The sequence below is a fragment of the Phyllopteryx taeniolatus genome, chromosome 21 (genome assembly GCF_024500385.1).
Source record: "Phyllopteryx taeniolatus isolate TA_2022b chromosome 21, UOR_Ptae_1.2, whole genome shotgun sequence".
In the NCBI taxonomy this organism is placed as follows: Eukaryota; Metazoa; Chordata; class Actinopteri; order Syngnathiformes; family Syngnathidae; genus Phyllopteryx; species Phyllopteryx taeniolatus.
The window spans coordinates 12247926-12269558 of NC_084522.1; the positions used below are offsets into that span (position 1 = coordinate 12247926).

At 40.2% G+C, this 21633-nt stretch overlaps 1 protein-coding gene and 1 pseudogene across 1 annotated transcript in view; one reads left to right on the forward strand and one right to left on the reverse strand.

Annotated features, from left to right (window-relative positions):
- The window catches only part of ext1c (exostoses (multiple) 1c), a 71679-nt gene extending 57389 nt beyond the window's left edge, over positions 1–14290 (reverse strand). Inside the window, exons 1-2 of the mRNA XM_061760268.1 lie at positions 14119–14290; positions 3538–4934 (exon numbers count right to left, since the gene is read on the reverse strand). Of these exons, the coding sequence (XP_061616252.1) occupies positions 3538–4490 (953 nt within the window). The 5' untranslated portion in view covers positions 4491–4934; positions 14119–14290. The remainder of the gene's footprint in view (positions 1–3537; positions 4935–14118) is intronic.
- Positions 14291–16543: 2253 nt separating this feature from the next.
- On the forward strand, positions 16544–21442 carry LOC133471209 (probable thiopurine S-methyltransferase; annotated as a pseudogene).
- Positions 21443–21633: the final 191 nt, after the last annotated feature.

The following is a 21633-nucleotide window of genomic DNA, read 5'->3' on the forward strand; positions in this document are numbered from 1 at the left end:
AACCACGGTTCTCTATCTTTGTCACCCTTCTGCCCCAACTCATTGTTGCATTTCCTTGAAGTCACTTTTTTTGTGATATCTTTATCACATGACGTCCTCCCGTTCTTCCTTCCTGTCCTTGATGCCTTAGGTACCACACTGTCCTACCTCTAATTTGTCTCTTTCCTACTACTTGCTCTGTTTTCTCTACTCTCATCCATAATCCATGAACACACGCATGCATGCACGCACACACACATACACAGTCACATTCCCAACTCTTGTGTTCCACCTAAATGTCATCCTTTGGTCACAATAAATGGTAGTTACAACAATTATATACACCGATTTTTTATGTTTTTATTTTCTATAACTGGGGAGGGCGGTTTCTGGCGGCACGGTCGACGAATAGTTAGAGCGTCTGCCTCACAGTTCTGAGGACCGGGGTTCAAATCCTGGCTCCGCCTGTGTGGAGTTAGCATGTTCTCCCCGTGTCCGTGTGGGTTTTCTCCGGGCACTCCGGTTTCTTCCCACATCCCAAAAACATGCATGGTAGGTTAATTGACAACTCTAAATTGCCCCGTAGCTGTGAATGTGAGTGCGAATGGTTGTTTGTTTCTATGTGCCCTGGGATTGGCTGGCAACCAGTTCAGGGTGTACCCCGCCTCCTGCCCGATGATAGCTGGGATAGGCTCCAGCACTCCCACGACCCTTGTGAGGATAAGCGGCTCAGAAAATGGATGGATGGATGGGGGGGGGGGGGGGGGGGGGGGGGGTGTTTCTTTGAGCCCTAATCCAGCAGCAAGAACCTCTTAGCGTAAGTTAATACACATAAATCACCTTTAACACATTCACTGCCAGTGACGGCTTTAGAAGTCAAATATCCATGTTAACTGAGAAGGGTGGCAGTGAATGAGTTACTATAAATGCCATTACTTGCACTTCAGACGTTATATTTGTATTGTCATTTGCTAGATTGTTTGTAACCTAGCTGGACTGCATAAAAAATTACCTATTTTGATGAGCACAAAACTTATTGATCAAAAGAAATACCCAATCTGATTTTATGAAATTGATTTGTCCATTTCAATCTACATCACTTCCCCCTAGCCTCCAACCCCTTGCTTGTTCCCTTGTCCCTTGGCAACCCCTCCCACTTCTCCTTTCCTTGTCCCGGTCCCTCCAGACTAATCTGCCGGCGGAGCAGATGCATGCGCTCATTAACCTGTTACCACCTTCTAAGAGCCTCATTAACTGTGACACATGCAAAGCTCTTGGCAAGAATAGCAGTGATTATACGTATGTGTTTTGTTTGTTCTTTTAGTTTTCGATAGGTAGCTGATCGGTAGAACAAAATAGAAATAGCCATAACACTCTTACAGTAATAAAAGGACATCGTGGTATCCTTAGGGGTACAATGGAATGTCAGTGGCATGGTCCCCTCAAAGGTTAGTGTCGTCATTAAGACTTAAGGCTTCTTTATACTCCCGCGGTCGCACGGCCGACAACTCCTGCATTGCATCACGTGACCAACGAATTTCCCCGCGCAGCACCTCTGCGTAGCTTGCCGCGCACCCGACAAAAATAGTTGCTGCGCATCGAATTGGTCCTTTTTAGTCCCATGCTGTGATGACATACCAGCGTTCCCATTGGTTCTACATACAATCTACATCGCCGCCTTCTCGATCGATTTTGCAGCATAATTAAACGTATCATCTGGTCATCTCGGTCCATTATTTCTGTCACGGTCGCCATTGTTGTTGCTTTGTTCCTTGTTACTGAAAGGAAAGTAAAAACAGCTACTGGAAATGGCAAAAAAAAAATGCAGAGAAACTCCACCCTGTGGTTTCCTATCCAATACCAGCCGTAGCGACATCCCCGACTTGTAGGAGAACTGCAGCACACTTTCAAAACAGCGCGCGTGGGTTGCGCTCGAGTATAAAGGCAAACTACGCGTGGGACAGCTGCAGTGACATCAGCGTGGTCGCTGTCCGCGCGAGTATAAAGAAGCTTTTAGGAACAAACTGTACACTTTTGGGCCATGAAGTAAATTAACTGTAAAATGAACATAAAACAAAGTGCACCTGAGAACTTCACGCTTTCCCTCCCCTTGCACACATCCCTCCTTCACACTCTTCCTCTCAGTTTTCATGAGGATTCAAACAAATGAGTGACAAAAAGAAATCCTCCAGATATTTCTGTATTGCCACATCACGTCCCTCATTCACACATCTACTAAACTTCCACATGAGACAGCCACAACTGTTCTTCTATCTGCTCCATCCCAACGCCACTGCAGTGTCTCAATAACGGGCAAGGTGGAATAAATGAGCTCATTCATTGCACTTTAAGCAATTCCATCAGTTTGCTGCCCATCCCCGAAGTAAACAAGCTTCAAGGAGTGTAGCTGGAGACACCTACTAACTACCATTCCAGGGTAAATTGTATTTGTACACTCAGTTATACAGCGGCTGAAATAAGTATTTAACACGTTACCATGTTTTTCATTAAATATATTTCCAAAGGTGCTATTGACATGAAAATTTCACCAGATGTTGGGAACAACCCAAGTAATCCATACATACAGTACAGTACAAAGAAAGTAGAAAAAATAAGATCAGAAGTTAAGTGTGTAATAGTGTGAAATGACACAGGGGAAAAAAATTATAGACCACCAGCCAAACCATCTCAATTGTTTAAAATAATTCAAGAAAATTTCCTATATGATGTATAAAATTTTTAGTCTATGGAAATTCACCATAAATCTGATGGTGAGGTGACCTTTAAAATGCACTTCTTTCAAGTCATATTCATCAATCTTATTTAATTCAGATCCTTTTCAATACCTATGATTGATTAGATGCATGTGGCATGTCCTAATCAGACACATTTACTGCTTTCCAGAAAACTGGGAAATCAGAAATTTTCAAAACCCTATTTGGGGAAGGTGATTGTAACACCCTGCAAAGTCAGGGTTCCCACTTACTTCCTACTCAAAGCAAATCAAAGTACTGACAAGGTGTTATTAAACCATAGCGCACCCACAGATATGCACCAAAAGATGTTTAAAAAACAAAACAACATCTGTAATATTTGGTAATTTGAGATTAAAGTTGAATTTAACACTGTCAATTAGTCATTGAAATTAGGATTAGTTATTTGGTGAAGGTATTTTTCAAATATTAATCTGAAAATAATATTTAAAAATAACTAATTGTTTCCAATGCATAGATTTGGGAGATTTACCACCAACCGCCATCAACTATTTGCAAAAGGCAGCAACACCAATTATGGTTAACCTTTGACCAACACCAGCATAGCATAGTTTATGAAATTCTTGATCTCAAAAACAGCTATAAAACATCAGAAAAAGACACAATAAGCAGTGCAGGCTATAGAATTAAATTGTAGGTTTGTTGTGATGCAAAATCTACCAATAAACATGGAAGTTGGGAGTAAGTCAAACCAATAAAACATCAAAAGTTTTATGGTTTAGAACAAACAGTTTTTTTCTAGAAAATAACTGCTGATCAAAGCTACCCTCACCCCTTGTCTTACCTCTCATATTCCAGGTTGTCATGGTCACAACGGGCATCTTTATGCTTTTCCCAGTCCTTCCCGTGACGGCATGTTGTCAGTGACACAATGTCCTTCCCATTGTGGATGTGATGGAGCGCGTTTCGGGTGTCTGAGCCGATGCCTGTCAGATAACGCTTCCCTTTGAACATCAGCAGGTACTTCCTCCGTGGCGGGGTTGTGTTCCTGACCAACCAGCCTCGTTCACCACCTTTCTGCGGGTGGTCCTTTGAAAAGAGCGGGATGGAGATGTCAAAACCCGGCCTGAAATGTTCGGTATTGAGGCTGGCTCTGGCCAAGATGGCCTGACCTATGTTGAAACCTAGGTCCTCTGTGTAGTTGGGCCATGTACCCGAGTAAAGGTTGAAGATCAGGTGATTGCGCCCATCATTCCAAAGAGGGTAACCCCGAATACGTTCATCCACATTGGGCACAAACTGTCCTGATAGCTGGTCTCTGTCCAGGGTGTCTATCCCAAGCACAAACAAACACGCTTCACGCGGATCTGATGTGTAGTATCGTGACTCAGCTATAGATGTCAAGATCTTTTTGTAGCTTTCGGAGACATGATCGTTTTTCTCCGAGGGATATACATACACCCTGAACCCTTCTCTTCCTCTATGCCGACACCGCGAAAAGTCAAAACAAGTCTCCATGCGGCAGTGGCTGTCCTTATAAATAACAGACCAGGCTTGTCGGCGCTGGCGGGGAGAGTCAGACGTCCCGGGGTCTGTCTGGAGCTCATTCAGGTGCGCATAGCAGGGCAGGAAGGCCCGGTCGGTCCAGTTGGGCCAGGGTCGCACTACCTCACCCTGCTGGCCTGTCAGCATGCGGAGCAGACGCACAGGTAGGTGGACTCCCCTACCGAAGTAAAAGAGAACCAGCCAGCAGAACATACACAAGCCCAGCAGAACATATTTCTTACGCGCCTGCATGAGGGCCTGCCGCGGTCTTTTTTTTCCTCTGGTCTGTTGCTCACTTGTCCTCGTTTTTTCTTCTCCTTTACCCCTCAGCTTTGAAGCCTCACAGGGGCACGAGCCGGCCTAGTGACTTCTAACAAGGAGCTTCTAAAGGGGGGCAATGTGTTAAGAGGGACATCACTGCCTCCTTCCAGAGTGGCCCAGTCCCCTTTGCCATTTAGGATGACACAGTCCAAGTTACTGTCTCCCCTCAAACAGTCACTGAATGTCTTTCCCATTTGTTGTCAACCCTCAGATGCCAGTGTTCACCCGTCTCGGTTGTGGAATGCGTTGCTTCTGCTGTGTTTCTTCCCCGGCGCAGCCTGCTCGACAGTAATGAAGGGCGACTTCTTCGCTCTCGCCGGCCAAGCTTGCTGCTGCCTCATGATGCCTGGCGCAATTGCTGTCGGCAGGCCCCTCCTATGGAGAAGCAAACAAACAAGAATACAGATCAGTACTCAGCAAGTCACCACTCCTCAACCATACAGAGACCTTTTCATTTGTGTAACAGAAACTCACATTAAGTTTAATGAAACCAAATGGCAGTCACTCAGGAGAACATTTAGACTTTGTCCACCAGACATTTAGAATTTGTCCACATGAACATATTTTTTGTTTTGATTTTAATTTAAAATGTGTTTTTCCCCAGTAGCACGGTGAACTTGTGGTCAACACATCTGCCTCACAGTTCTGAGGATCAGGTTTCGAACATTAGCTCGAGCCTACCTGTGTTGGAGTTTGCATGTTATCCGTGTGTAAGTGTGGGTTTTCTTTGGGTACTCTGGCTTATACCCCACATTCCCGAAGTATGTTAGATGAATTGAAGATTCAAAATTGTCCATAGGTGTGAATGTGAGTGTTAACGCTTGTTTTTCTATTTGCCCTGCGATTGGCTGGCAACTAATCCAGGGTGTACCCAGTCTCTCGTCCAAAGTTAAGGTTAGGCTCAGCTCATCCGTGACCCAAATGATGACAATCTAGGCTTTACACGATCAGGATTTTTGGGGCCGATCACCGATCAGCGAGTTTTAAAAAAACGATAACCGATTTTATATATATATAAACATTCAAATTAATTATGAATTATGAATGAAATCTTCAATAAAACATTGATGTAAACACCATTATAGTATGTTTCAGAAATGACTAAAAATGCAGTCAGGATCTCTTCCATTTGTGTTTTACCTGCTAAAAATTTTCCCATTTGTGCTTAGAAATGTGGCGTTAATTACTAAGCTCCATGACACAGACTGGAGTTGAGGTGGAGTGGGGAAAAAAGGTGTTTAGCATCTTAAATGAAAGTATGGGAGAGAAGAAGGAAAACTCTATTACTCTATCCTTTATGTAAAATTTTTAACGGTTAACATTTTTGTCTATGCCTTGTACTCTAAATGTACAGTATATGTTCATTTTGCGTGTGTGTGTCTGTGTGTGTTTTGGGGGGCTCACAGTAGTGGATAGTGTTCCTCCTGCCAGCTTCCACACAAAGGCAGCTTTCAGGACTCACCTGCCCACGTCCTCTACCACTCATTCACATTCCTTATTACTCCAGCCAAGAAGTGATGGCGGCCACACCGTGCGAGCAACTAGGATAAATCATACCTTGTCTGATATGAATGAAGCAGCTATTGCCAACAACGGCTGTGAATACGCTCGAAAACAATATGATAAATTATACTTTGTATCAAAAAGGACAAGGTTAAAAAGTGACATTAGCTTATCCACGCATTTGCTTCTATATGTGACTTTTGATAACTAATGCTCAGAGCTATATGGATGGGCCTATCAACATGACAGTTTTGATACTTTGATGCTTTTGGTGGTTTAAATTAGTATCAATACCTTACTAAAGTCCTGAAAGTATCTTGAAAGCTGAAAGCTTTGGTAAACGGCGAAGCGTCATAGCAGGAGACCAGGACAAAGTACCCAGAGGTACTTTAAACATCTACAATTTCTTTTGTTTTACAAGATGTCTTTAAGACCTACCAAAGATGACATTTAGGCTTCATTCATGTTTCCATATATCATGTGTATAAATAAAAGACAAACATGTATTTAACATTTGTCTGAATAGTGTATACTGCCCATGTCACATGTCCTGTGCAACGTGAAAATAGAGAAAGGTATAAATGAAAGCTTGACTGTTTTTTATTTTTTTAAATACAATTCATGGTGTCACTGTCATCAAAAATGATCAGTATTGATTTCAATGTTTGGCATGACCCATCCCTATTCAAATGTGTGTACAGTAGACTATATATACATATATTTATGCATTCATTCATTTAATGAATGAATAAGAATGGTAGGTATATTATACAGTACACACTGTATGCAAACCACCATATTCTCTGATCTTTCAAACTCAGGGCTTTGGCATAGTTGTCATTTCGGATATATTTTCAACTGCTGCTGTTCCATATTTGTTGGAGCATATAAACAAGTCAAACGAATCACAGTGTTTAGCTCCTTTGAAGTTGAAGTGGACGTGGCGCTCAATTCGGCACACAAGTTAGTATGGAAATACATTCCTAAGTGGTGTATTTCTGTGCGTACATGCATGCACCACACAGTTCCATCCAAACACACGACAGTGCAAAGTTGTTGGTTTTTTCCCTTAATTTCAAGCGCATTTCTTTTCAATCAGCAAACAGTTGCAAAAATAGACATGGGATACCATAACATAGTTATCAATAATTCACAACTAACAACTAAAATGTGATGGCGGATATACAGGTGATCATAAAACAATGTAAAAATCCATTCTCAATCATGCCACTGAATGTCCAAAAGTACGTGCTTCTTAAAAATGCAGCAATGACGAAGAAGTGAAAATGCCTTAGTGTGAGTACCTTGGGGTTGCAAATTAGCAAGGACAGATGCACTTATGGATGCCCTCAAGTATCTGGCTCTAAGTAGCGGCAGAGGTCTACGGGTCACACATCAATCACGGACCATTACGGTGGTGACAAGCACTGGAGGACGAGCCACAAGGCTCAATAAATTGCATGGAGCCGTGAAGGTGGGAAGAAGGAGTTCAAGGTGAGGTGAGCGTTGGGGAGAAATTGTACATTTTCTCATACAGTGAATTCCACTAAGTCATTTAAATTATTCATATGTAATATGTATTCCTGAATGACATTGTAATGCATTGCTCTTTCTCGTCATGTGATATGGGTGGAGAATAGTGACAATGCAGTTCATGATGAATATTTCACAGGTGGAGGCTGAATCCAATCTCTCCCCTTTATCTCACCCTTCGGGTCTTTGTTTGGTGTTCACATGGTTTCTGTAGGTGTCGGATATAGATTAGCACATTCCTCCGCCAAAGCCAATCCTAAATGGGATCAGCATCAAATTATACCGCTTCATACACGATATACCGACCATTATTAACTGAAATAAGGAAAAGGTGATCGATACTGTAGCTACTGTACATACAGTAGATAGATAGATAGATAGATAGATAGATAGATAGATAGATAGATAGATAGATAGATAGATAGATAGATAGATAGATAGATAGATAGATAGATAGATAGATAGATAGATAGATAGATAGGATTGATTGATTGATTTAGTATTCGCTCACCTGCCTTGACTCACATACGATTTGGAGTGACATTCCCTTCTTAATCAATAGAGTTTAATACGTCGGTCCACCCTTTACCACGACAACAGCTTCAATTCTTCTGAAAAGGCTTTCCACAAGGTTTAGGAGTGTGTGTAGGGGATTCATGACCACTCTTCAAGAAGCGTATTTGTGAGGTCACACTGATGTTGGACGAGAAGGCCTGGCTCTCAGTCTCCACTCAAATTCATCCAAAAGGTGTTTTATTCCCATGCAGAACATATTCGGCAAGAGACGAGAAGTGGAATGGCATCGCGCTCTAGCTACACGCATAGTTTTCAAACAAATACAGTACTTACGAGCTTCTCATGGCTACCCAAATGTTTAAAAAAAATAATAATAACCATTACTAAACCACTAAAAATATATTATAACAGTTCAAATGCAACTGGCAGCTGCATTTAAACAGCCACTGGCAGGCTCTTCATATAAAGCTGAAACCTTTTTTCTTTTTTTAAATGCCATTAGTAGTGTTTTTATAGCATAATTCATACTGGTTCATTTCCTAAAGAGAAAACAAACTACTGACGTTGCACTTTCCTAAAAAGAAAATATTTAAGATGTTTCATTTTAAATTTCATTAAATCAGTTCAGTTTACACAAAACCAGATTACTTGGCATTTTGTTTGATTTTAACCAATGTCAACCGAACATTTAACTTCAAACGAAGGTAACTTTTTAGCCCCCTGAGGGCTATCATAACAATGATGAGGCCCCGTGTTGAAAACAAGTTTGACACCCCTGCCTCAGAGACACCATCTGAGTGATGGAAACCTACCGTAGCAGTCCTAAATCTTGGGTCGTTACACCTAAAAACAGCATGACTCATACCATTGTCAAATAGCAGCAGGCGTTTAGGTGACTCTGCGTTGGCTGAATGTGTGCCCAAACTCAATTTAAACACACATCTGGCACTGTGTTTTTATTGGCTAAGATCTGCCGACGTATTACTTCAGCGAAATGAGGTGTACTGAAGAAAAACACAAATTTTGCGGCTCGGCTCGGCTAAAATTAAACGCTATGATTAAAGGCCTCAGATGTGACAGTAGTGCAGGGAACTAAAGGGCAACTGGACTGAGTCGAGTAATTGCAGAGGTGCCCAAATTGGTAGCCTATGTAAATACTGCATAGAATCTGTCACAAGTAAGATCAAAAGTATTCACGCAGATTGCTGAGTTGCACGATGTTCCAGAGAAAGTTTCTTTTTATGGGGCTGGGTTTCGAAGCAAAGACCAAACCACCTGCTTTGGTCAAAGACATTTAATAAAGGTCAACAATTGGAGTATTTCATACTGTGTTCTAGTTTGTTCTTTACCCTGCGAGATACCCTTTTTCCACCCACACGTGTCAAATAATGATAATAAACACGGCCAATTGGCTCAAAAAGTAATTAATTGCTGATTCTTTCAAGACATATTTTCACCAATAGAAGGAAACAGCACACATCTCAAGAGCTTAATATACTGTACACTGTATGGAACAAGTAACAGCCATTTCATTATCAATTTGACTTTTTTGCTTTTTGGAATCACATTTGGCTCAACTCCAAAGTCTTGTAGAAAGGCAAGACGAGGCAAAGCTGTGAAGCTATACAATTTTCACAAAGTCTAAATACTCTTCCATTTTGACTTCCTGGATGTACTAACTTATATTTCCATACCTGCTCCATGTAGGCTTAGGCCTGAGTGGCTCTGAAAGGTTGATATGACGTTAACAGGATGTCCCCCTTCAATATAACTGCTCTCCCAATTGTGCTCATCGTAATTACAAGCTGAGGTTGACGAATTAAAACTGAAGAATATGCCACTAGGGCTAATTAACACATCGTACAAGACGAGCACAAACGATCTTAAGCATGGCTCTGCCACCTCAATGAAATTGTCCATGCTGTTAACACACCGGATAAAACAGCACTGCAGCAACTGTGCAGCGAGCTGTATCGCGGAGGACCAGGATTTGTCCTGACAATCAGCTCTGAGCATACACCAAACATAAAAGCCGAGAAAAAACACAGTGCCCAAATGTCAACAAACACAACAGCTCCAAGAAGAGCTCATCAAACATGCAGCTCATCTTATCTGTGCAGCCGTGGCACATAACCTTAATTACATCGACCTACAAACAATCGCACCTACACATCAGTAGAGTCAAGTCGCTGTGATAATAAGAAAATAAAGAGAGATTCGATGAGTTGTTCACAAATATCGTAGATGGAAAATGATTAAAAAATACAATAAAATCAAGGACGACACACAAGACAAAATAATATTAGACGCAATTGATAGAGAATATTTTCATTTTCTATGATAATAAGACATATCACATTCCCTGGATGCCTCATGGGGTAATATTACATTTGACATCCAGAATAAAGAGTGTAAACAAAAAATTGCCTACACAAAAATGGTTCGGTTTCCATTGACTTAGTCAGAAAGATATTTTGTCACCTAATTTATTTGTCATCATCATTGTCACCTCTTCAATAGTGAATAATATTATTTTTTAACAGCCAAAATCTTCAACACAGCTCTTGTATTTCGTCTCATTAGAAAGTGAAGGTGTACCTACTGTTGCAGCCAGTGAGGGGATTATAATATTCTTAAAGCCTTCACTTTCCACCTTAAAGGACCTATTGGGTCCAGATGGCCTATATTTCATTAAGTTCTCTTTATGTATTTTTTGCTCAAGAAAATGAAACTTTTTTTTTTTTCTCCCAATAATAATCCGTTTTGGAGCAAGCGGTAAATAACTAACTGCCCTGGGACCGCCCCTTTTGCTTTATCAAAATCGATAAGCCACCATATCTTATATACTGTATTATCGAATAAAGTGGCAGTATTTACTCATATTTTATATATCATCGCTCTCGTGCAGAATCCATCCACCTCCAAAATGACAACTTCTCAGGAAAATAATTTTTTAAAAAGGCCATCTAGCTTGAGTTTCAAACACCGCTTTGTTTAAGTTGGTATTAGAGGTTCTGGACACAAGGTTAGAGAGAGCAGACTTCGATGGTTTAGACACATCCAGAGGAGAGCGAATGAGTATATTGATAGAAGGATGGAGCTGCCAGGCAAGAGAGCTAGAGGAAGACCAAAGATAGGGTTGATGGATGTAGTGAGGGAAGACATGAGGGCAGTTGGTGCTAGAGAGGAGGATGCAGGAGATAGGCTTACATGGAAAATGATGACACACTGTGGCGACCCCTAACGAGACAAGCCGAAAGGAAAAGAAGAAGATTGCTGTCATATAACATGACACACTCGCTTCAACACAACAGCACTCAAAATGATGTTCAATCACTAATTTAATACGCTCAAAAATCACAAATTTATTCCGCTGTCATTGATTTAAATTGTACGAACACAGCGACAGCACCAGCCAGCACATCACCAACCATACAAAACTGCTTTAACTGAGCAAAAGCAGATCTTCCCAAATTCTTTTTCAAAGGTCTTAGAGCCATGAGTAATGCAATCAATACAAGTTGACTAAGCCTGTGTGTTTGAGAGAAATTAATTTGCCCGCACTTACCTAAATGGCTAATGCGGCTTCCTTTTGCAACGAAGCATTAGAGCGATCGATTGGAACAAAACAACCCTACTAAAATGTATTTAACCTCACTATTTTCACTCATTGTCTAAAAAAAACATCCAGACCTTCAATATAGACGACAATTACGTTGCACGGCTTCCACAGAATGAGGAAATAGGTGGAGTTTTGCAACACATCTCAGATATTTTGAGCATTCAAGAGCATTTCTAGATTTGTTCAACCTATTTTCACCACTTTAAATTAGTTAAAGGGGCCATATTTTACCAAACCAACTTTTTCTAATATTGGTATGTAATGTTGGCTCTGTGATGCCTCAGTAAACATGTGAAATATAAATTAAAATTGTCCACGCATTCCTGAGTTGCAGACGCTTTTCTGTTGAGAGGCCTAAAATCAGGTCATTCGTATTTATCAAGCTTATCTACGTCACTAACGAAGATCTCCGCCTACCTCTCCGCTCCCAAGCCAGCGCCGTCAACATAAACACGTGTGCTCTCACAAGTGGGTCTCCTCCATAGAGGCAACCAATCAGAGGAAAGGGGGCGGTCTTAGCCAAATATGGACAAAGCGGATACAAAACTGGGTCAAACAGAAGTAGCTGTCAGAGGGGCCTTTTCTGGACACTCGCATGACAAAACCAAGGTTCTTTTTGAAATGAAATTGACACTTTTATACTAAGTCCATGTTAGAGAGTCGCTCTATGGAGGTCAAGATAGCCAAAATATGGGACCTTTAATATTGCGTTAAAATATCACACAAAGTGGGGACAAAGCAATAGTACCAATTTGTGAAGTAATCAAGGACACAAACGATTATAAGAAATGTGTTTGTCATTCTGTTGCTGACGTCAGCAGGACAGTTTTTTAACCTAAATGTGGGAGGGCCAAAATCTGGCAGAAAATCAAATATGTCATCAGAAAATAAGCCTAAAATTACTACTGAGTCTATGTTGGGGGAATATTTTCTTGCAGACATCGTCCTGAACAACGGAAGAACTAAGTACCAATATTAACAGTATTAAATAGGTCCTTTAAGACCTTAAACATAGGAAGGATCAAAATCACACAAATGAGCCACTAAGGCTTAAAGCTATAGAAGGATTCATTTTCGTGTCGTCCATATTAGGGAACACTTGGCCAGGATAAGAGCCTCTTCGTTCCACAAGGGAAGGGGTGTTACCAAACAATATATGAACGTAAAATTCCCATTAAGATGAGGAGCTGTCGTAGCCAAAGAGACATCTCATCAATCAGAGGGAGTCTGTGCACGGCTGGCTGTCAAGATCCGCCTTCCCGTGAGAGCCCTTCCACTGCATCCGAGATAATGACAACACTTTATTCCAGGAAAGTCTTTTCTCATCAAAAACACACAACGAGTGTATTGTAATTCGTTGCCAAATATAATTAGGGCATATTGTATGTTGCTTTGAGATTCACAGTGAACGAAAAGCGGGTATTTTATGCTCCCTCTAACATACTAGCTTTGCTTTAAGATAGTTTTTGCTGATCCAATGTCAAAACGATGCCTTTACAAAGACGACAACAAGGGATATTATTAGAGGTGTATCTAATTATAACTCCACAAGAGGGACAGAATATTAGGCAACCCCTTAAAGTATGCCTTAGTGCAATTCTACATTACTAGAAAGCATAGGTTCAGAAATAAATAACCACACTGCGTTATTCGAGTTCTTATTGTACAGTAAGTGAGTCAGTCATCAGTCGTTAGAGGAGATCCATCTGGCGCCGAGTGGAAACAGTCAATATGGGCATGGTACTGCGAACAACGCTACGTTTAAAACCTGTGACATCCTACTTGAGATCAGGTGGCAGCAGCAGCAGGTCCATGTTGGACGAGCGCGCTAACCTGCACAGAACCGGTCTGTAGCTGCATCTCTATATGGTCCAAACATCAACTCCCCGTCTTCCCTGCCTTCACCTACCAACTCGAGTATTATGATTGCAGCCAAAATGCTTGCACTGTGCAAACATAAGCTACATGCTCCCATAGATCCCACATTCACCTTCTTCCATTTCCAGCATCTCGGAGCACACATCACCCTGCTGCTCCACTTTCACGCGTGAATAAAAAGCAAGGTGTTGTCCTGGAGTTGAAATGGAAGTCGACGTCATATTTGACGAGTGCATAGTAATATCCCGGGATGCATCTGCAAACAATACATTGTTTGGATAGCTGATAAGGCTGGAGAATACACTTTGCAAATAAATGCCCATTGCAGTGCGTTGGCAGTGTGGTAGAGGAATGCAAATAAGCTTAAACCCGAAAAGATGTCAAACTTACTGTAATGTAAAATCATTTCAACAGTGTGCAATCACATCGAGGTGCATATGAACAGCAGCCAAACATCAACACACGGGGAACAGAAATCACACACGAGATACCACTTCCTCCACTTACCGGGTAGCGAACCGAGCTCTAGTGGGTCATTTTCCCTTCGGACGTCACGTCCGAACATTGGACAAAGAATTCAGCATACGAACGCGGGTCCCTTCGTCGGGACACGATTGGTGAAGATGAGCTTTAAAATGATCCATTTTCCACATCCACTAACGGTAGCCGTTCGCGACCCGCCCCCGGGCGCCTGTGATTGGTCCAGACGCCCCTCCGACGTCTTGACTCGACGGCAAAAATTAAAAAATATATAATAATAATTTTTTAAAAATTCACCTCTGGATATGACCCGGAGCTGTGGGCTCTGACCCAATTCATTATACAGCTTAAGGTCTATTGCGGCAGTAGCACGCTACGCGACTCTGTATAAATAAATACATTCATAATCACAAAAGGATGTTATTTTTCATTGAAATATTTATTTAACATGACTTTGACCCGTTTTGACGTCTGATATTCTGCGACAAATGACTACTAAAATGGATTTTAGATTTACCAGTGTGTGGTACAGTATGATGGTATCAAGAACATGTTGGCAAAGGTGGGGATCTTGCAATTGTACATGCCATGAATGTGAACATTTCTTTTTTATGCGACAGCAATAGTGGTGTATTCAAAAACGAGCTTCAAACAGATCCAAGAACTGTGTGTTTCCACCACATTTGCACAGGTTCCCATACATACAGGCACCTGTTTGATCTTTGAAGAATCACTGGGAAATCTCAAAAATAGTGACAGTAAAACAGCATAAGAATTTGGATTCATAGGAACAGAAGTCATAAAAAGGTCAGAGGGTGCCTTGACACAGGCGCAAGATCTCTACCTGCAATGTAACAAATAAAACATTTAAAATAAAAACTTTGTTTTCTCTGAAACATTGATTGAAGGATAAATCATTCCTTTATTATTATTATTATTATCAGACAGGCTATGTATATATATTTTTAAAATGATCAGTACAGTAGTGCCCCCTCAATCGCTGGGGTTACTTTTCAGACCGATGTTTTTGTAGCATTTACGGCATTTTTTTTTAAAGGTCTTTAAACACTTTTAAAACAATACAAACACATTTCATCATAATATAAGACATTGAGAAAGAGCAAGAGCAATGGATAACACAAACATATTTTACAGACAGTATAGACAAATAGAGTAACAACTTTAAGAACACCTACAAAAAAATAATAATAATCTGTGATCAAGCGGGACCGCGAGGCGTGCACTGTGATATAGCGGGGGATTTCTGTCATTCATAATTTGGACTATATTCTTGGCCATGGTCAAAATGGATAAAACTACTGTACTATGTGTGCTTGAAAAATTAATAGTATGTAAGGGTTATAAAGTACTGTATTTGAATGATTATGAAAAGCATTTATTTGATATCTTGGCTACTATGTTCTTTGTCCTCATACAATTCACCATGGAATTTACAAGTTCTGTTTTCGCCCTACTGCTTTCCACTTCTTGATGACATTTTTGCACACTAGTAGAACAACTTTCGCACGGTAGCAGGACAACCACGTCACTCGTGAGGGAAATCTGAGGACTAGCTGACATTTCATAATGTCACTCGTATGCTAAAGTTGTCCTGCTAGTGAGGAAAAAGAGCATACGACAAATAGAGCAACCATAATCTTAATATCAAATAACAAATAAACACTCAAATGGCTTGCCATAAGGCTTTTTATTTAGTTGCATGAGAGGGGCTTATTATTCATTAACTTTAGATTAGCAGATGTATTATATTATATGTGTTCAAGCCATGTGTATAACGATTTAAACATTGAAGAATTGTTGTTTCCAGGTGCTAGTAATATTTATATCCAGGTGGTAGTAATATTTACATTGATAAAGTGAGATTTTCATTTTCAAGAATCTAGCTCCCCCCTGCGTTTAAAATGTGTAATCTGCATTTTAAATTGTTTCCTTCCCTTTGCTTTCACTTTGTCTTATTTTGGATACGCAGGAAATTGAGAAACGAGACTAATCTGCGAGGATTAGTGACAATTGAAGATTTATTGTGAGTTCAAAACGAGGGCTTCACACGTAAAGAGTTTATTACGAGACACATCAGCGCGTCCGCCATATTAGATGTGGCAGAGCTGCCTCCTAAACCAATGCAAGTAGATGGATTGATTTTCATAAAGCACCTTTGAACGAAGTGCTTTCAGTTAAAGAAACTCCTTCACCCATTCACATATGCACAATTATAAAAAATTGGGCACGACAACAAACATTCTGCAGTAGAATGTCAGTATATTAGACTAATGATTAAAACATCCTGGCCGTAACGCCATTCTGTCAGAAAAGTCACATTTTCTCAGGGAGATATTTTATTGCAATCATTTAATACATTTAAGACAGACTAATATATAGTGGATATGTAAGTGAAGGCTTTAGGACCACTCTACCTCTCCCCCCCCCGAGCGTTGTTCAGGTGTGCAGGCACGTGGAACGCCAGAAATTTGTACGCGGTAGGTAATGCATTGACTTATGAAACATTGTTTAGACCACATGACTTGAATTTATGAAATGCACGGTTAAAGTGGTTAATGCAGTTATTCTCTCAGAGCTCAGAAAGCAGCAGTCAAAAGTCGGTTGGTTGTCGTATACTGCTACGACGGTTGAGTGTAAGGTCATTCGATCACAGTTTGGTCAGTACAGCTATAAAAGTCTACACACCCCTGTTCAATATAGCATGCATTTTGTGATGTAAAAAAAACAACAACGATAAATCACTGCAAAGTCTTTTTCACTGCTAGTGAGTTTACCTGTGCAACTCAATTGATTAAAAAACAACAACATTCTTTTATGGCATTAAAAAAAGCAAATGTTTGCATGAAAACCAACTTTGAATGAAAAGGAGCCAAGAGAAGAAAAACTATAACTGATAAGTAAATATAAGAGGCAGCGCTCAGGGACCCATTTTACTACTAATTTTACTGCAAGCGCGTGCATATACATAAGCCTTATAAAAACAGGTAAGGTACAAAGGCCACAGGCCCACTTGCACGAGCAAACACACACGCGCGCACCGTGTGCAACATTAAGCGTTATAAACCAAGTCTTCCACAGCCGGCATTGGGTAAATGCAACGCACAACTCAGCTTTAGAAGAGTTGAGGCGGCGTGTGGGCATACACAGCAGCGTCATTCCTCGCACCGTCAGCCAAAATGAGCCACCGGCGAGCAGTTTTCACCAGATTCAACATGTTAAATCAGTGTTGCCGTCAGTGATAACTGATTACTGACTGGCTGTTAGCTAGCGAATCATTTCACAAGACAAGAAACAGAAGTGACAAAAACAAACAAAAGAAGAAGAAGGTATTAGCGAGTAAATCAAGCTAAATATTGATCTTGATTTAGATTTCTTCTTGCCCGTATTATGAGTGTGCGCCTTATTTTACGTCGGGCAAGGTTGTTATGTATGCATTTTATGTCATGAAACCCTGACCGTGGGTTGTATCATAAACAATGGCTTCTCGGCCAACAGTACCACAATGTGCTCAGGTAGGCACCACTGAGTGCAATAAATAAGGCGTGTGAAAACATATGTGATAAAGGGGGCACATTAATGGCAGACCTAAAAGTGGGGAGGATCAATGGAGGAAAATGAAACCTTCAGTCTCACCCAACTACCACCTAGCACACAAGCAGTGGGGGATACGTGGGTTACGCCATTAAAAGTAACACTGATGGAGCTGAAACATTCAACATGAGATTTGGGTCAAAATGCTACAGTCAAAAACAAGGAATTGCCTATGAAGATACATTCAGAAATACACTTTGTAGGAGATAAGATCCGATACAAGAATTGTATCAAAATTCTTTATTATCAAAGATTATTATTATCAAATAATCAAAGATACCGTACAGTAATTCTCAGTTGCATTTCATTTTTGTTACAGCTCTTGTATTCTCTATCACATAGTGCCGGCTGCCAGGTACCTAATGCTGTGGCTGGTGAGTGTATGATCTTCCTGTTCTCTTCTGCTTTCTGTCCCACAGATGCAATCAGACATGAGCGGCATGCTGAAAACTCAGGAAGATCGGGTGGTCGAGCTCAAAGAATGGGAGCAACGCTGGCACGAAGACAGCATTAGCTTTCATAAGCCACAAGTACACGAGTAAAGGCCGCATATTATATGCCGTACTTTGTGTGATGTCGCTGATTGTTTTCAAACATTAATAAAAGTTCAAGATGCATCTAAGCCCAAACATTACTCCCTGTTGATTTGCAACGCATTGTTCACTGTAATTGCATAATTGTTTTTAATCGTAAATAGTTTTGAGCCTTATTATTAATACCACTACCACTACTACTACTACTACTACTAATAATAATAATTTTATTTTTTGCAGGATGCTTGAGAGTAAACTTGACAAAGCCTTGGGTGGGCGGACAGGAGTTCGTTTCTTTTTTCCTCTTTGTGGGAAAGCTGTGGATATGAAGTGGTAAATAAAATCAGAATACAGTGAACTCCCGCTATTAAGGGCAAAGCCCCACTGCGAATAGCGACGATCTGCAAGTAACAGACGTCTCCCCCAAAAAGGTTCACAACTTCCTAAAGATGTCACAAGATGGTGGCAAAACTACAAGAATCTCCTCAATTCACTTCAATTTACAGTATTTCCTTGGCACCATAATGCTAATACTGGAGGTGAAATTTTCAGGAAATAAAATGGACCCCCCCTAAAAAAAATAAAAAATCTGTGAATATTTGAATTTGCAAGTGATTGCGAATATGCAGATGTTCACTGTATTCTTTTTTAAGAAACTCAACATACACTTATCATGTGAAATTGTTCCTCCAAGCACAGATTTTAACCAGTGTATATTTGCATCAATAAATTTATTATCGGTAATCTTTTTTTTGTTTTTTTTGTTTTTCAAACGTGTCCTGTTCAGCTGCATGATCATGCAGAATGATAGATCGGTCTGCCTTTTATGATGGAACAGTTTTGCTGTGTAACAAGGGTTTGAAATACTCCCTCTGTGTTGTTTCTTTTTATTTATATATTATTTTTATCTGGTTTTTGTTTTCTAGGCTAGCAGACATGGGTCATTCAGTAGTTGGAGTGGAGATATCTGAAAAAGCCATTCTACAGTTCTTTGTGGAGAACAACTTGACCTTCAGCCTGTCCTTGCTATACCTGGGGCAAAGGTTTTCAGGGTAGGCCAATTTTAGATGTTAGGTTAAATTCATCACAAGGCATTTTAAAGTCAGAACTCAGTGGAGAAGCACTGACCCCTGCCCTGTCTGAACCTATATATATATATATATATATATATATATATTTTTTTTTTATTTATTATTTTTTTTTTATTTTTTTTTTTTATTATTATTTTTTTTTTATGTATTTGGATCTCAACAAGAAAGAAGGTCATACAAGAGATGTGAAGAAATATTTTTGGGGAGTTGTACGGTGAATTATAATACATGCACTCCTTGCCACTTTGAATCCCCGGTGTTCTTTTCAAATCCACACATAGACCAGTTGTGGCAGCAAATACTGATACAGCACACATTCTGGGACCAATGCGACCAACACTAAAGATTGGGATACACTGGTTATGTATTGTCAGTGCCAGCCTCCTGGCTTATGAACATGTGTGCTGGACCACGGAGCCCAGCGCACCAAAGGGACCATACCCAGATCCCCACCCCACCAGGAAGATCAGTTTACTAGCCCTTGGCATGTTCACCCCATGCTTGCGTGGGTTTTCCCCGGGTCCTCCCATATTCCTAAAACATGCATGTTAAGATATAAATAGGGATTTAGTTCACAAGTGAGCGTAAGTATTGGACAAAGGGTGATGTGGTCTGATGAATTCAGATTTACACTGTTCCAGAGTGATCAGGGTAAGAAGAGAGGTGAATTTATTAATGTTGTCAACATGCCAAATGTGTACCATACTTACCCAACCTGTCAATGCTACCATGTACAATCTACTAACTGTATGTAGTATTGGATTGTACTCACTCACAATTATATTCCACAGAACTCAGAAAAAAACATCTCCTTGTATAATTGTGACATGTACAACTTATCCAGGTAAGTAAATTGTGTATAATTGCAAATGTAACGACAAAACATTTGAAAGTTCCCTCCAATATGTTCACAGATCAGTTGTAGGTCAGTTTGGGGCTATTTGGGACAGAGGATCTCTCGTGGCCGTCAGCCCAAGAGACAGAAAAAAGTAAGACTTTCAACACTCAAAATAAATGAGTATAACCCTTATTAAATCTATAATAAACCTAATTGTAGAATAAACTAAACAGGAACCTTAAGTTTCACTATGCCATGTTTATGCCTCACTCGCTCTACGGTCCACCTTGGCCAACCCAGTAAAATGTTGTCACTAGGGACCCGACGAGCACTCATACGAGCATTGTTAGAACATGCAAACATGCAAGGGGTTTGAACCCACTTTACTGAGGCAGACATGATATTCCCACCCTGCTGCCTCTTCAGTATTTTTCACGTTGAGTGATAAATCTTTGTCACAAATCTTAAAATATGTCTTTAGGGATTATTGCTGTGCATCAACATTTCCCTAACCTTAGATCGTGGCACTTTTGGCCTATAATTAGATCAGGCACAAGCAGTGATAAACACAACAATCTATTAATATTTCCTGGTGTGATACAATTAATTCCTCTCTGACAGTGTGATATTTTAGGAATGTGCAGGTGTATCAAATGTTGTGGCTAGTCAGTGTGTATATTTTGTAATATAATGAAATGTGGCACAAAAAAGCTATTTAACATTGATGTGTCCTATTCTCACTAAACAATCCCACAGATACTCTTCTGCAATCATTCCTTTGATGGCCAATGACTGCAAATACCTTTTGGACACATTACTGTATAATCCTGGAATTTATGAAGGTAACTGCTTTTTAAAAAAAATATATTTTCTTCTACATGATTGATAGTGATATACACACAGCAGTGCACAATGAAACAATAACATTCCGTACCGTCAGCTCTGCTAAAACCAGTAGACCCTTGGTCAAACAAAATATTTATAACTACATTTGCATTGCAGGTCCTCCCTTCTTTGTGCCTGATGAGGAAGTACATCTCTTGTTTGGTGAGTGTTAAAAGATAACTCATTTTTTATTTAAATGTAATTTTCCTTTTTTTCCCAGGAGAAAGATGCAACATTGAGTTGCTACATTCTAAAGATTCCATGACAGATGTACATCGCGACTTGGGATTTGACTACCTGACTGAGCAAATCTTCCTGCTCACTTTGATGTGCGCATGAAGAGTTGATATTATATTATTGATGTGTCTATTATGAATAAACGCGATTTCCTGATGAGCAATTGCGACTCATGCTTTTTGACAAAATATTTGCAAAACTAGTGTTTTCCGACCGCTAACTAGTGCAGGTGCACATTTCAAATTGGAGAAAGAAAAAAAAATCTCACGGCACAGTACTAAAATGTTACAATAGCTATTTTTACTGAAGAAAATATGTAGTGGAAAAGCATATATATATATATATA